The 14738-nt window shown below is 48.1% G+C and overlaps 1 protein-coding gene across 1 annotated transcript in view; it reads left to right on the forward strand.

The window, feature by feature from the left end:
• The window catches only part of LOC144828299 (uncharacterized), a 225329-nt gene that overhangs the window by 83540 nt on the left and 127051 nt on the right, over positions 1-14738 (forward strand). Inside the window, exon 8 of the mRNA XM_078686382.1 lies at positions 8554-8611. Coding sequence (XP_078542508.1) covers positions 8554-8611 — 58 coding nt within the window. The remainder of the gene's footprint in view (positions 1-8553; positions 8612-14738) is intronic.

The raw sequence follows: 14738 nt of genomic DNA on the forward strand, positions 1-14738 counted from the left end.
TTTGTAGACTTCACGCAGTATGGGAGCCATCTGATCAATATAAGTTTTGTAAAACTCTATGGGAATGCCATCTGTACCAGTGGCCTTCCCAGACTGCATGTGCACAATTGCTTCCCTTACCTCATCAAGCTCAAACGGGGCACATAAAAACTTTCGCTGCACATCACTCAGCCATCCCAGTGTCACATCCCCCAAATAACTTTCCAGATCCAACTCATCTACTCTGTGTGTGGTGTACAATTGAGCATAGTGCGTGGTAAAAATATGGTGTATGTTCGCAGAGTCTCTATATACGACCTCGCCCTGGCCCTCAAGTTCTAACACATAGTTGGAATAGCGTGGTTTTCTAATCATGTCTGACAGTGCCTTGCCCGGTCTTTCCCCCTCCACTTAACATCGGGCCACCCAATATCTACCCCTGAAGTGTGATTCTCTCCGTGCCGAGTCCATGTATTCTGTGAGTGCCTCTCTGAGTTCAAGTTGTGTGGAATTATCCAGGTGTACAGCTAATTTCGCCTCCAGTGCTTTGAGTTGAGTTTCCAGTTTGTTCAGTGTATTCATGATGTCCTTGGGTACCCCAAAAATCGGTCACTTCTTCCCCCAGCTCCTCCTGAAAAACTAAGTTTAGTAGCATAGGAGCGTGTAGCCTCCAACTATTGCGCGGGGGGCTATAATCTGCTGGGGATAATGTAAGTTTGACAGGGGCGTGGTCTAAGTACGGGCCAGATGCTGCGCTTGGGAAATGCTGGGCCCAATCCTCGGGACAGGATCAAATAACCCAGTCGCGCCCATGATGCCGCCTGCGCAGTGAAGTGCGTTCCTTCTAGTCTGTGGGCGTGAACATGTCTCCAGGCATCAATCAGGTGGTGAACAGTCAGCGTGTCATGCAGGATACTGCGTGCTTTAGTATAGTGAGGGGGGGAGGGTGAGACCTATCCACTTCTGAGTTGCGTGCAACATTAAAGTCTCCTCCCCAAATGATGTGGTTGGAGCCTATGTCAAAAATCTTAGCCCATATTGCGGTATAAAAGTCCGGGTCGTCCACATTTGGCCTGTGGCAGCAGGCCAAAGTGACTGCGTCAGAACCCAGTCTACCACAAGCCAGGCAATACCTTCCTTGCGTGTCCCAGGTAGCTCCAGCCAGCTGAAAAGGTGTACGTTTCTTTTTGAGTATGGCCGTTCCCCTCGCATAAGACAAATGAGAGGAAAAGAATGTGGTCTGTCCACTTACTAGTAAAAATGGGGACACTCTGAGGGCTGAAATGCGTCTCTTGCAGCATGGCTATGTGCACTTGATACCTGTCCAAATATGCTAGTATGTGTCGCCTTTTACATGGACCTTCCAACCCTCTGATGTTCCATGTGATAAAATTCAGTTTCTCAGGACCTGTATCAGCCATGGGCTTGTGCACTTACCAATAAATTGGCCCATATCCATAGGGTGCAGGCCAGTTTGTAGGTGTATACGTACTGCATTGCTATACCTTGTGCCAGTAGCTCAACAATGGAATCACGTGCCATCCTTGCTAAGCCATAAAAAGCAACATCCTGTTTTATGACGACCATGTGTAACCTAAAACATTCCCCCCCACCCAATGAAGAAGTCCCAACTTGCCAGAAAATTACACCCACCCCTTTCCCCATTGAAAACAAAAAAAGAAGAAACCAACTCCATACTGCACTAGCCATGCAGTGAACAACAGCAGGGGAATGCCCATTAGGGGTAACCCTAGGTGACAGCACAGGTTCACCCCACTCAGAGAGTCCACCGTAGATGGAGGGGCTGGACTCTGTGGAGCTGGTGTTGCCCAGCGTGTACAGGTAAGAGCTCAGAGTAACCAGTCAGTTGAATATTGTTCGTGATGGATACCAAGAGTCCAGCAATCCAGATCTTCTTATTATGCCTTTCAAAAAACAGTGTTGATCAAATTGATGTTAACTGTGATTCATGATCCTCCCCCATTGCGGAGGACTGTTGCGATGACGCCAAAGTTCCATTAGTGTGAATTATGCGTTTTAAGGGTTTAAGGAATACTTCCTCCTGCTGTGGTTTGGTAAATAACTGCTGTTTACCCTGGTGTGTGACCCTGAGGCGCACAGGGTACAGCAGCGCCTAATCAATTTGGGCTAACCACAGTTTGTTCTTAACGTCCGTGAACTTGCGTCTCTCCTCCTGTACCGTAGGTGAAAAATCCAGGTAAATAGAGAATGTGTTGCCATCATAGTGCAATTGCTGCTTGTTACTTGCCACATGGAGTGCTACGTCCCGATCCCTGTAATTTAAAAGTCTCACTATGATGGGACACCGCGTGCTTCCAGGGTGTAGGCGTGGTCCCAGGGTGCGATATGCTCGCTCTATCATGAACTGGTTGGAGAAAGCTTCCGCTCCGATTGAGGATAACATCAGTTTTTCCACGTATTCCTCCATTCTCCCTGTGTTGGCGGACTCTGGAATGCCTAGGCGTGAATATTATTGCGCCGACTTCTTGCTTCTAAGTCCTCATTCTTCGCGGCGGTCAGTTTCAGTAGTTTATCCATGTGGGCCACCTACGCGATGACTCGATTTGTTGCGTCCTCAGTGTCCGAAACACGCCTTTCTGTTTCCTTTATGCGGTCCTCACGCGATGACATCCGATCGACTTTGTCCACGATGGTAGTAAACCCCTGCCTACGGGCCAGGTGGTGCGCTTTGTAAATGCTGGGCCCAATTCTCGGAACAGTAACAAATAATCCAGTCGCGCCCACGATGCCGCCTGCGCAGTGAAGTGCGATCCTTCCAGCCTGTGGGGGTGAACATGTCTCCAGGCATCAATCAGGTGGTGAGCAGTTAGCGTGTCATGCAGGATAGTGCGTGCTTTAGTATAGTGATGGGGGGCAGGGTGAGACCTATCCACCTCTGGGTTGCGTGCAACATTAAAGTCTCCTCCCCAAATGATGTGGTTGGAGCCTATGTCAAAAAACTTAGCCCATATTGTGGTATAAAAGTCTAGATCGTCCACATTTGGCCCGTGGCAGCAGACCAGATTGCCTGCGTCAGAACCCAGTCTACCCCAAGCCAGGCAATACCGTAGGTGTAAAATCCAGGTAAATAGAGAATGTGTAGCGGTCATAGTGCAATTGCTGCTTGTTTCTTGCCCCATGGAGTGCTACCTCCCGATCCCTGTATTTTAAAAGTCTCGCTATGATGGAACGCAGCGTGCTGCCAGGGGGTGGGCGCGGTCCCAGGTTGCGATGTGCGTGCTCTATGATGAACTGGTTGGAGCAAGCTTTCGCTCCGAGGATAACATCAGTTTTTCCACATGTTCCTCCATTCCCCCCTGTGTTGGTGGACTCCGGAATGCCTAGGATGTGAATATTATTGCGCCGACTTCCTGCTTCTAAGTCCTCATTCTTCGCGGCGGTCAGTTTCAGTAGTTTACCCATGTGGGCCACCTACGCGGTGACTCGAGTTGTTGCGTCCTCAGTGTCCGAAACACGCCTTTCTGTTTCCTTTATGCGGTCCTCACGTGATGACATCCTATCGACTTTGTCCATGATGGTAGCAAACCCCTGCCGGACCTCCTGAAGAATACTCTGCACATCAGTGGTCTGCACGCCCGCACTCTCCCGTGATGCCCTGCGTTTACAGCCCACTCGCCTATTTGCTGTGGTACAACCTAAGCTCCACAGGGGTAGGAGATTATTCACGCAGCAGTCCTCTTCAGGGCGTGTCCCAAAGCGCTTTTCTCTGGCACGTTTGTTTTGTCAGGCGATTGCAATTCCGGCAGTGAGCCAGCAATGAGCAGTTCAAGTCAAATAGCCCCCCCCCCCCCCCGAGGCCAGACTGGCGAGTTTAAGACCAAAAGGGAGGTGCGAGTCACAGTGTGCCAACAACTCGGGGTCTCAGCTCATCAGGTTATCAGGCCAATCTCTTGGGGTCACCTCCACATCGATGCCCAGCAGTTTGTGGAGAGGAGCCGATGCGCTACCTGCGATGTCAGTGTGTTCACTTGTGCCTCCGTCGTAATCCACACAACCAGCATCCCGTACCAGCTGCAATACTATGCTTGACAAATGTAAAGCTGCACACCCAGCCTCAGTTGAGTGCTCATCCATGGTGCGCCTTATGTCTCCATGTCATCAAGAGAGGGGGGGGCATTCACTCAGTCACAGCTCTCTTCCCCCACCTCCAATAACTGCAATATGGCCCACTGGGAAGCAGAGGGCCACTCCGCCACCAGTCCTCACGCAAGGCACCCCCATACTGCAGTGGCGATGAAGGTTGGGTCCAGGCCTGCTGTGCGACAGATCAGAGCAGCGGGAGCGGCGCTGGCAGCACGGCGGACCCTGGATGCCCAAATGCACCCCAGGGTCAGAAGAAGCAAAAACCGCTCACTGACCAACACTGATACTCAACTCCGTCTGGCAGGTAGGGCAGCACAGCTGCTCTGGTATATCCCCAATCGCTGCGGCAGATCACAGGCAGGTTATGGCGGTGAGCGTCCAATCACCACAGTGCACATGCAGCGCCTCTCACCTCCCTCCTTTCACCTCGTCATGGCAGTCACAGTATATCAGAGGCCACAGACTGGCAGAGCTCTCCTCATGTTCGCCGCAGTCAGCAGTCGCGAGGTTCGGGGCCCCAGCTCCTTTTCGTCTGCCCAGGCTGTGTCTCGAGGCCTTGGAGCCTCGTGGACAGCCGAGGGCTAGCGTTGATTTTCAGGCTGAGTCAGGGCACCATTACGCTCCGGCCCTCGCTCTGGCCGGATCTTCACGGTGCCACAGCAGGAGCAGGGGTTGCCCAAACCTGCTGATTATTTCAGCGAGTCCTCATCTAGTCTAGATTGCCATCTGGGTATAATTTAAAACAACTAGTATGACCTCGAGCAGGATTAATGAAAGGATAATTATGCAGGGCTGCAGGAGCCTCACTATAGTGTAGCCATTTTGCTTGCCAAGTAGAACCCTAGCATTGGTTGATTGGATAGGATCAGGGGTGATTTGGCGAGGACTGTTGGGTCTGGTCCAAGTTGAAGTTGCTGTAAATGGTGATTTCTTGGCTGATGAATAGAGAGAGGTTGTTGTAAAGGTCCTATAATGATGTGATCGAGTTGGAAGTGGGGGCAGGTAAGGTAAGATCTCTCACAATTTCAAAGATTTTGCTTGTGTTGGTGCTGGCATTGTTGCAGTCCATCACAGGGGCATGTTTGGTGGACGCCAGCGGGAAGAGAAAATAGGTTCCAGGCGGCGAGCCGTACCCGATTAAATAAATACGGGACGTGAAGAGAATGCCAGACTGAGCGTCCATGTGGCACGCCAACTCTTCAGACTGAATGGTATCCAGGCAAATTGCAGGATTATCGAGTACGGGTAAAACCGTGAGTTAACCGAGGAGAGTTAAATTGTTTTTGATTGATTCCTCTAACGGCCTAACGGTGTGGACACTCCTTAGCGTGGGTGGACCCCCGGAGGGCGCATTATTCTTATTTAACATTGGTCCTGAAGAAAGCTGGGCTGAGATAGCACACAATACAGCAGAAACATGTTGACCACCTACACCAGGTCACCAAGGTTTTAATTTTAACCTTGTAGTGAACACACTATTTTACTGTGAACAACTGGTCCTTTAAATAAAGTTGTTGGGGATCAGTTGGGATCTTTTATTGTCACCACACATTCACGATTTTCACATACTTCACTGCTAACATACCTGCTCCGCTGCAATCGCAGGCGTTGAAGCACACAGGGGGGGATAGCCTGGCCCCCCTGTGACGAACCCCATGATGAAGCATGTCACCACTAGGGTGAGTGAGGGTTCTTTTAGAAAATAATTTTTTTTTCTCCTGTCTCTATAGTTTGTTAGTTTTTTTTTGTTTTTTGACTACCTACTATAATTAATTAATCAAATTCACTGTGTGTTTCGTCACTTGGACATAACGTCTTTAGGTATTCACAATATTAGGCTCTCTTTTGTTGATGAGAATTATGATTAAGGGGTAGGAGAGTAGCCTTTTGTACCCTTCCTCTCTGGTTGTATTTACACATGTTTGGTGGCTCGTCATTTGAAAGTGGGTCTCAAACCCCCCAAATGGCATGGTGTCAGTACCCTATGGACTTTTATTTTCAGATCCTTTTTTTCTCCTTAGAAACCTGGTAACCCTCGGAATATTCTGTTTCGCTTTCTCAATTTTCCCTTCCTCACTCAGTGATCTAGCTTTACCACTAGATTGATACAGTTCAAGCAGTCTTCAGGTGGATCTCCAATATGAGAGGGGATGTCTTTACAGCTATCACAAAAGCCACAGTAGAACAATGAAGTTAATTTGTCTTAGAAACTAATCTATAAAAATGTGTGACATGTAAGTCCTTATTTCCTAGTCTTAAATTGAGCAACCCCTTTTCATAAGCCTACATGAAGGGATGTTTGGTGAACAATCTATGAATCCTTTCTTTGAATGCCGTGAAGTAATAGAGAATAGGATCATCGTCCTTGACTAGAGGAACTTCCCAAATAGCTGTGTTTCCTGCAAGATGGGATATGACCAATGCCACTTTTGCATTATAGTCCAAGAATGTGGTTGGCCTACAAATAAATTGGAGATGGCTTTGATTAATAAAAATATCACATTTCAACTTGTCCACATGAAAGCACTCTGGGGCTGCGAGCAGTCAGTAAGAACAGTCAAATCACTGATGGTGTGCTTGTGGATTTGTCTAAGGGCCCCACATTTGGTAGGAAGAGTGAATTTGCTAGGTGTAACAGGGCGCCATGATTTCTAGGGAGAGCACACGGTCTTTACCCCAAGCATCTGTCTTGAGTTTGTTTCTTACCAACTCAGATTTCAGGACTTGATTTTTGTGTTTCATTGCCTACTTGAACTGCTGCTGGAGCACTATCTAGGTCTTCATGGTAGGACCAGGAGGAATAGTGGGCATTTTTGCTCAGGCAGATACATTTTTGTGGGCCTGGCTTTCTGACAAGTCCCAACTCACCTGAAGATCCAGGAGTCTCCGGGAGTGAAGAGAGTCCACCGAAACCTTCTGAGACTGATCCTCAACACAAGGATAGCTACAGTGTTGGCAATTAGTCCCAGGTGGAAGGAAGTTGGAGTTTAGTAAAGGGACAAGATGAGGAGTCCCTCGTCAACAGATTTTTATCTGGAATGATCAGCTCCGTCAAGGTTGTCAATGGAACACAGACTGCGCTCTGTAGGGTTTTCCTTTCCTGCTTCTTTTGTTTGAGACACACGATAAGCATTAGTTAATTCACTAATTCAATCCTTTAATTACATGCACACATTTATTTTGACTTTCTATCAGCATTCACCCCATTGTGCATACAATTCTATCGATCAAATTACAGGGGTCTCTCTCTTTCTTGTTTTGAAAGTTCAAACACTGTTTTTGATGTCTAGGCTTAGTAAAGTCTTATTTTCTACTTAAAACACTATGGACTACAACATGTTTCTTGAAGATAACCCTCTATGCTGCAACTGTAATGCTGCTACCAGGGACCTCTGTCATGTTCTATTCTACTCCTTTTTGGACAGTGTGTTTGACTTACCCTATTTGTGGGGTCTGCCTTCACAAAGATTTTCTATCACTAATTCAATGATTTCTAGACCCTCAAGTCCAAACACAGAATGATAGACTGCTAGTGGGCATATTACTGACATCGACTTGTAAGTTGACACTAGCCACCTGGAAAAACACAGCTGCCCCCTCCTTTAAGGCCTGGCTCAACTGGATCTCTTGCTTAAGAGGTGCAGATAATATCTATCTTCAAAGTTTCCCTGGAAACATCAAAATAACAGGATATGGTCATCTCTGGACACTTCTATGTTAAAGCCTCCCTGAACCCCCACAGATCAGGGTCTAACCCTTTCCTGGTGCCCTTCCTTGTACTCGGGGCGGGGGTGGTCTCCTGGTTTTGGACGTTGGTTTAACTTTTTATCCTCACACTCCCATAATCTGTGTGTACACTTTATAATTTTGTATCTTTATGCTCCTCAAAGATGGGCAGGCAAATGCCTACACTTGTTTGTCGCCAGTAAATGTGTCATTCTCTGGTTGTAATCTGCTTATACTTAACCGTTGGAAACTGATCCTAATATTGGACGGCAAGAGGTTATTCAGTGAACCACTTTATCATTTCCTTCTGGTTTCTTTTGTATATTTGCAGTACTTTGTATATTTTATATTGTTTTTGCTTTTCATTCTGTTTGTTTCCTTCTGATGAAAGAATCTATAGAGGGTCATCGGACTCTGCACATGTAGGCTGAACATTAGGTTTATTGCTACAATCCTGTATGATAATTGTTTTACCTCGCTTTTTTGTCTAGCTTTGTTTTTGAAATTCTAATAAAAACCTTTTAAACTAAAAAAACACTATGAACTAAAAGAATAGTTCTTCTTATCCAAGATTTATTCCAAGGTTTACTTTTTAAGTTAGCAAAAAGCATTAGGAAATGAAGCCAAGTACAGTTATTTCTAGGTTCAATGTGCTGAACTTGAGTTTGTTGTGAGGAGTCTTTCTTGTCAAAATAACACCTTACTCCTTCTTTGTCTTGTCAGGACGACGAGGAAACCAGAGGTTTCAGCAACATGCCACAGAATCAGGAGCCTGGAGAATGTAAGTGGGAACTCAGAAACTGTAAGTCTTCCTGAGCTGGAGTCTTGAAGCAAAGCAAGGCTTTGAACAATGATCAAAGAATTCATAGTAAAGCACCTAAAATGACCTCACCGTCTCCCAGGAATTCCAAATCTTGGGAGATTTCAGGTACCACTTTCTGAAGCAGATGTATTCTTCCATGGGGACAAAATGGAGGCCTTTACAGTGGGGAGAGTAAGGAAAGGCCAATGTGGTCAATTTAGGAGTCTTTTTTGGCAAATTATGGAAGGTGGTAGTCCAAATAATTTGTCTGTGATGTTGATGTCACTTTGCCACAGGGAGTGGAGGGAAGGCTCAAAGGATCACCATCAGTATTATAGAAGGGAATGCAGAAAAAGGCCAGGGGGTCAAAATCAGTGTTGTTACAGGGCTTGGAGGCTCAGATCCCACAAAGAGCACAGAGAGAACCCAAGGTGGAGAGGGTATAGTAATTGATACTGAGTGGGGAAGTTGGGACAGAGATTTGGTGGTACCCAGACATCTACAAGACTTCTCTGAATGAGAGAGGATGGAAGTAGGGGGTCAAGTGTTTTCTTCTTGTGTTTCTTCTTCTTGGACATACCTGAGTTTTGGATTGGGATTACTATCTTTCTTGGGAATGGCCTCTGCACCAAGAATGCATGTCCTCTGCTTCGACCGGGACCAAGCCTTCCAAAGTTTTTCTGCGGTGCTCGGTGAGATAGAGATTGGATATTTCTGGTTCCGGGTGGCCTTCATGTTCATCCACGCTCAGTCGTCGCAACATTTTTAATGATGCAAGGAGCCCAGACACTAGAGACAGACCTCTCCAGACTCCGTCACTGACATCTGCTTCTAGTAATTCTTGTAGGGTTCAAAACTTGTCATTTCAGGAGGAATTATGTAAATATCCTCTCCTGACACTTAATTAAACAAAATAAATCTTCTGTCAGGTGACCGAAATCAAGGGTTTGATCGCTGGATCTGCGTTATAAGGTACAGAAATAAAGGAACTGATGTTGATACTTGAAGATGGTGGATAGATTATGGCCCTGAAGTCCCTTCCATAGTGGGGTGGACCTGACAAGGAGCCGCACCATGTCTCCTACCGGCACACAAGGGAATTGCTGAGAAAAATTCTGGATGGCCTCTAGCATGTGGGGTTATTCACACAGTGAGGTATCTGTGATAGAAGTATCCAACGGAAATAGTTTAATCGTAAAACTATCTCACACTACAAAGTATAACAAAAAGGGGAGTGGAGAGAGGAAGTGTCCACCTGGACACACAAGTGGATTCGATCTCCCCGGCTTCAATTTTAACAAACAGAAATCCACCTGAGTGGGTTAGGTATGGCCCCTACAATGGTGGGGAGCACAATGTGTTTATTAAACACCCCTCACACACCAAAAGGGCCCTTGGTGTCGTGCTTCATCATAGGGGTCCTACGAGATGCGGCGTGCTACTTACCAACGGCTACGCGGAAACACTGATGTAATCACTATGTGTGGTGCGTGAGGGTTTAAATAGTGAAGTGAGTGGTGGGGACAGATGTGAATTAATGCTTAAATGTTAAAAAAATACCTGCCACATGAGGGCTAAAATAACTTTAATAAACCTCCGTGCTGGAATTGCTAAAAGGGGTGTAGTGGAGGTACTTTGTATTTAATGTACATTACCTATCGTGTGCATCGACATGTTTCGAAGCGTAACGCTTCTTCTTTGAGGGCTGCTGGCTGCAGGACATACCGGGATTTCATTGGAGCAGGTTTGAGGTGCATACAAGCCGGTAGGGCTGGGGTCAAGTCAGTGGGCGTCCTCCTCTTCTTAGTTCAGCACGGCTTCTTCGGTCCTTCTTCTTCTATTAATCTGGTCGGTCCTTGTCTGAGGAGGCAAGGTTCGGGATTGCCCTTAAATACTAGATTTAGGGGTTTTACAGGTAGGTAAAGGTCAGGACCAATGGTTCACTTCCTTGAGGTGCCTACACCCCCCCTATTATGCCAGCCTCTAGTGGTAGGGGGACATATGCCTCTCTATGGTTGGCTGTGTCCCCCATCTGCAAGATGGCAGGGTCTAACGGTTGTGCTTCACTTCGCCTCCCCCACCTGAGAGGTGGTGTTGGCAAAGGTGGGCACACCTCCCTTCCTCACTTGGTTTTCCCACTGATTCTCCCACCCAAAGTGGGGGTCAGAACCAGTGGGGGCCAGTTGCTGGAAGCAGCAAAGGCCTGGGGTAGCTCACAAAGGCGGCAAGCCTTTAAAGCTTCTTCTTCGTGGAACCTGCCCATCCTGGGGGAGGAGGCTTGGCACCTCGTCCCAGGATGTACATTGTTTCAGGACCCCGAGAGCGGCAGGCTTTTGACCCAGGGGTCCAGAAACATGATTGGTGGTGGCAGCAGGCAAGCAGCCACTCAGCCAGGACACTAGAGTTGGGTCGATTTTCAGGGGGCATCTCTAAGATGCCCTCTGAGTGAATTTTTCATTAAATCCCATACTGGCATCAGTGTCAATTTAATGTGCTCAGAAGTTTGATACCAAACTTCCCAGTTTTCAGTAAAGCCATTATGGTGCTGTGGAGTTTATAGAGACTAACTCCCAGCACCATATACTCTTAATGGCATTACTGCACTTACAATGTCTAAGAAGTGGGTTAGGCACTGTAGGAGTACAGGACCCCTGCACCTGCACGCTCACCACTGTTATAGTGCACCCAGCTAGAGGCGAGGCTTACCTACGCCAGGGCAGTGATTGTAGGCACAGGAATGCGTGCCATGTAGACTCTTCACTTTGTTCTGCACCAAAACATGCAGGTGCACCCAGGTGAACACAGGGCACACTCCGTCAAAGTACATCAACAGTTTGGCAAAAAGTGGGGACAACCATGCAAAAAGAGGGCACATTCTAACAGATACCAAACATTATAACATGTGTGAGAGGTTATGTTTGGTAATTCCCTCGAATACATGTTGTGCAAGCTCGATAAATAGTAAAAAAGTACATGAACTTATTGTAGACTAGTATTGAATAAAATGCAATGTCACTTGGTGTATCACTAAAAGGTATCCCGTCAAAAGTTGGAATTTAAGATAAACTAACTTGCTAAAGGATGAGTTCATAGCCCTGCTTCCTGCATAGAAACCAGAAAGGGATACGTGGAGGGCAGGCCGTATATGTAAATATAGTAATAGGCAGAGCCCCCAGTCCGGGACACGTGACATGATCTCCTGCCCAGTTATGTCTTCATAGCCAACGGAATTGGAAGCAATATGGCGGAGGTGTTTTCTATAATGTGAAAAAATGCAACAGTGATGACCTTTGGAAATGAATATAGTATGACAAATACAACGTGTAAGGAAATGCCTCTTTTTGCATCATCACCCCCAAGTTTTGGCTTTACGCTGCTGGTGTTCCAACTCTGAAGGTGCACTGAGTCCTGACAAACAAGTCTCAGTGCCTTTAAAGGGTATGTCTGATTGGTTCACTCACAATTGGCATTAGCTAACTAACATTTAAGTTTCTAGTGTATGGTACCAAGGGTACCCATGGCCCGAAAGTTAATGTGTCTCTCATGGACTGCAGCACTTATTCTGCCACCGCAACTAAGATAAAGCAAACTGTGCCTGCCAGTCTGCCATTGTGGCCTGGCACAGCAGTTTTTGACTGGTAACTCAACTTTCCAATTTCAAGTAATGGCAAAGCGCAAATCTTCCTTATCGTAAAGAGACACATTAGTGATAGATTCCTTACCCCAGGCGTCAGATTGGATCCGGAACGTTTTTCATCAGCAGTACCCCTGCGCATCGGTAGGTGGTGTTGTGCAGCTCCTCGTCCGCCGCTGGCTTAGTAGGCGGCGAAATGACGTCATGGAGACTATATAGCGCCACCCATGCGCGCTGACGTCAGTACTTTCTTTTTCCGCGCCAGCAAACGCCGATCTGGTTAGAGCACGTACCCTAGCCACTTTTTGACTAACTTGTTTGAGACTTTTGTCTCTACTTCCTTTGAGTCTTTGACTCCTGGTGCCACGTAGGGATGCCTGGGTTTAAATCCTGTGGGGCCTGTTGCTGTACGATGTCGATGGCCGACCCCCATGGCGTCTGTCTCTACTGTCTGGAGCGCGACCATGACTCCCGGTCATATTCCAACAATCTGCCCATGGCTCCGAAGTCTTTTCAGGAGCGGTCCCGAGAGCTGCTGGAGGCCTGGCAGTCATCTCCGCGCCATTCGAGGTCCAGGGGTCACTAGGGCGACCGACCACAGAGCCATAATCATCTTTTCTTGGGGTCGAAGTCTTCACACTCGAATTCGGGTAAAAGACGTCACAAGAAAAAGTCAAAGAAGCGTTTACGCTCTCCTCATTGCCTTCCTAGTCCGTGCTTTGGTGTGCACCCCACGCCGGTGGGGGGCAGGATTCAACATCACCTCCCCCACTGGCGTTCTGTCACTTCGGATAGGTGGGTGCTGCAGATCTTCCGAAGGGGCTACTCCCTCCCCTTCGAGTCTGCCCCCTCAGCCATACCACCTCAGTTCCACCGCATGTCGAGGGATCACTTTGCGCTTCTCCAACAGGAAGTCATGGCCCTCTTGGCCAAGGGGGACATCAAGCGCGTTCCTGGGCCAGAAGTAGGACGTGGTTGTTATTCCCACTACTTTCTGGTCCCCAAGAAGGAGAAAGGGGGCCTGCGCTCCATCTTGGACCTTAGGAACGCCAATAACTCCGGAAGGAGAAGTTGAAGATATTTACTCTAGCTCAGGTCTTGGCTGCCCTCGACCCTGGAGATTGGATAGTAGCGTTGGACTTGCAGGATGCATATTTTCATGTCCCCGTCCTGCCGGCCCACCGGCGTTACATGTGGTTCACAGTAGGTCAGGAGCATTTTCAGTTTGCCGTGCTCCCCTTCAGCCTTACCAGTGCTCCTCGGGTGTTCACGAAAGTGATGCCGGTGGTCGCAGATCATGGGTGTCAGACTTCCCCTATCTCGATAACTGGTTGTTGAAGGCAGGATCGTCCCAGACATTCGTCTCCCACCTCCAGACTGCGGCCGACCTCCTGCATTTGCTGGGGTTCTCCATCAACATGCCGAAGTCACACCTGAGTCCCTCGCAGAAGCTCCCCTTCATCGGAGCGGTTCTGGATTTGACACAGTTTTGGGTTTATCCTCCCGAGCAGTGAGTCCGGGATATTCAGGCTATGATTCAGATATTTTAGCCTCTATCCCGTGTTTCAGTCAGGATGACCCCCTAGCTCATGGGCCTGACACCCTCCTGCATCCTGCTAGTGCAACATGCCAGATGGGATATGCGGGCTCTGCAATGGTACCTGAAGTTTCAGTGGGCTCAGCATCAGGGCAACCTGTCTGATTACGTCCAGATCTCGGAGGGAACTGTACGGCAATTGCAGTGGTGGCTCACAAATCGCGATTGGCTCCTGGAATGGGGTGGCCACTTGGGAGAGGTGAAGATCAGAGGCCTCCGTATCAATCTTTTGGAGCTTTGTGCGATCCGACTTGCTCTGAAGGCATTCCTTCCCTCTGTCCGGGGAAGTGTGGTGTAGGTGTTCACGGACAACACCACCGCCATCTCGTATTGCAACCAACAGGGCGGGTTGGGGTCGTGGACCCTATATCTGGAGGCTCTGCGCCGCTGGACATGGCTGAAACATCAAGGCATTACCATGGTGGTTCAACACCTGGCAGGTTCTCAGAACGCCAGGGTGGACAAACTCAGCCGCCGGTACTTGATGGATCATGAATGGCGTCTGAACTCGGACGTGGCTCAAGGTCTCTTTCTGCAGTGGGGAGAGCCTTGGATAGATCTATTCGCCACCGAATAGAACGCGCAGTGTCATCAGTTCTGAGCGTTGGAATTTCCAAGGCGGCGCTCACTCAACTAAGCTTTTCATCGCGAATGGAACTTCGGTCTGTTGTACGCCTGTACACCTGTCCGCCTATACCACTTCTGCCCAGAGTGCTGAAGAAGATGCGGCGTGACCGGGCCCAAGTCCTTGTGACCCCGGATTGGTCATGAAGATACTGGTATCCCAAGCTACTCAGCAAGGGGATCGATCCAACTGCCTCTTCGGGAGGATCTTCTGTCGCAGCAGCAGGGGACTGTCCTCCACCCAAACCTGT

This window comes from Lissotriton helveticus, chromosome 4_1, assembly GCF_964261635.1.
Source record: "Lissotriton helveticus chromosome 4_1, aLisHel1.1, whole genome shotgun sequence".
Classification (NCBI taxonomy): Eukaryota; Metazoa; Chordata; class Amphibia; order Caudata; family Salamandridae; genus Lissotriton; species Lissotriton helveticus.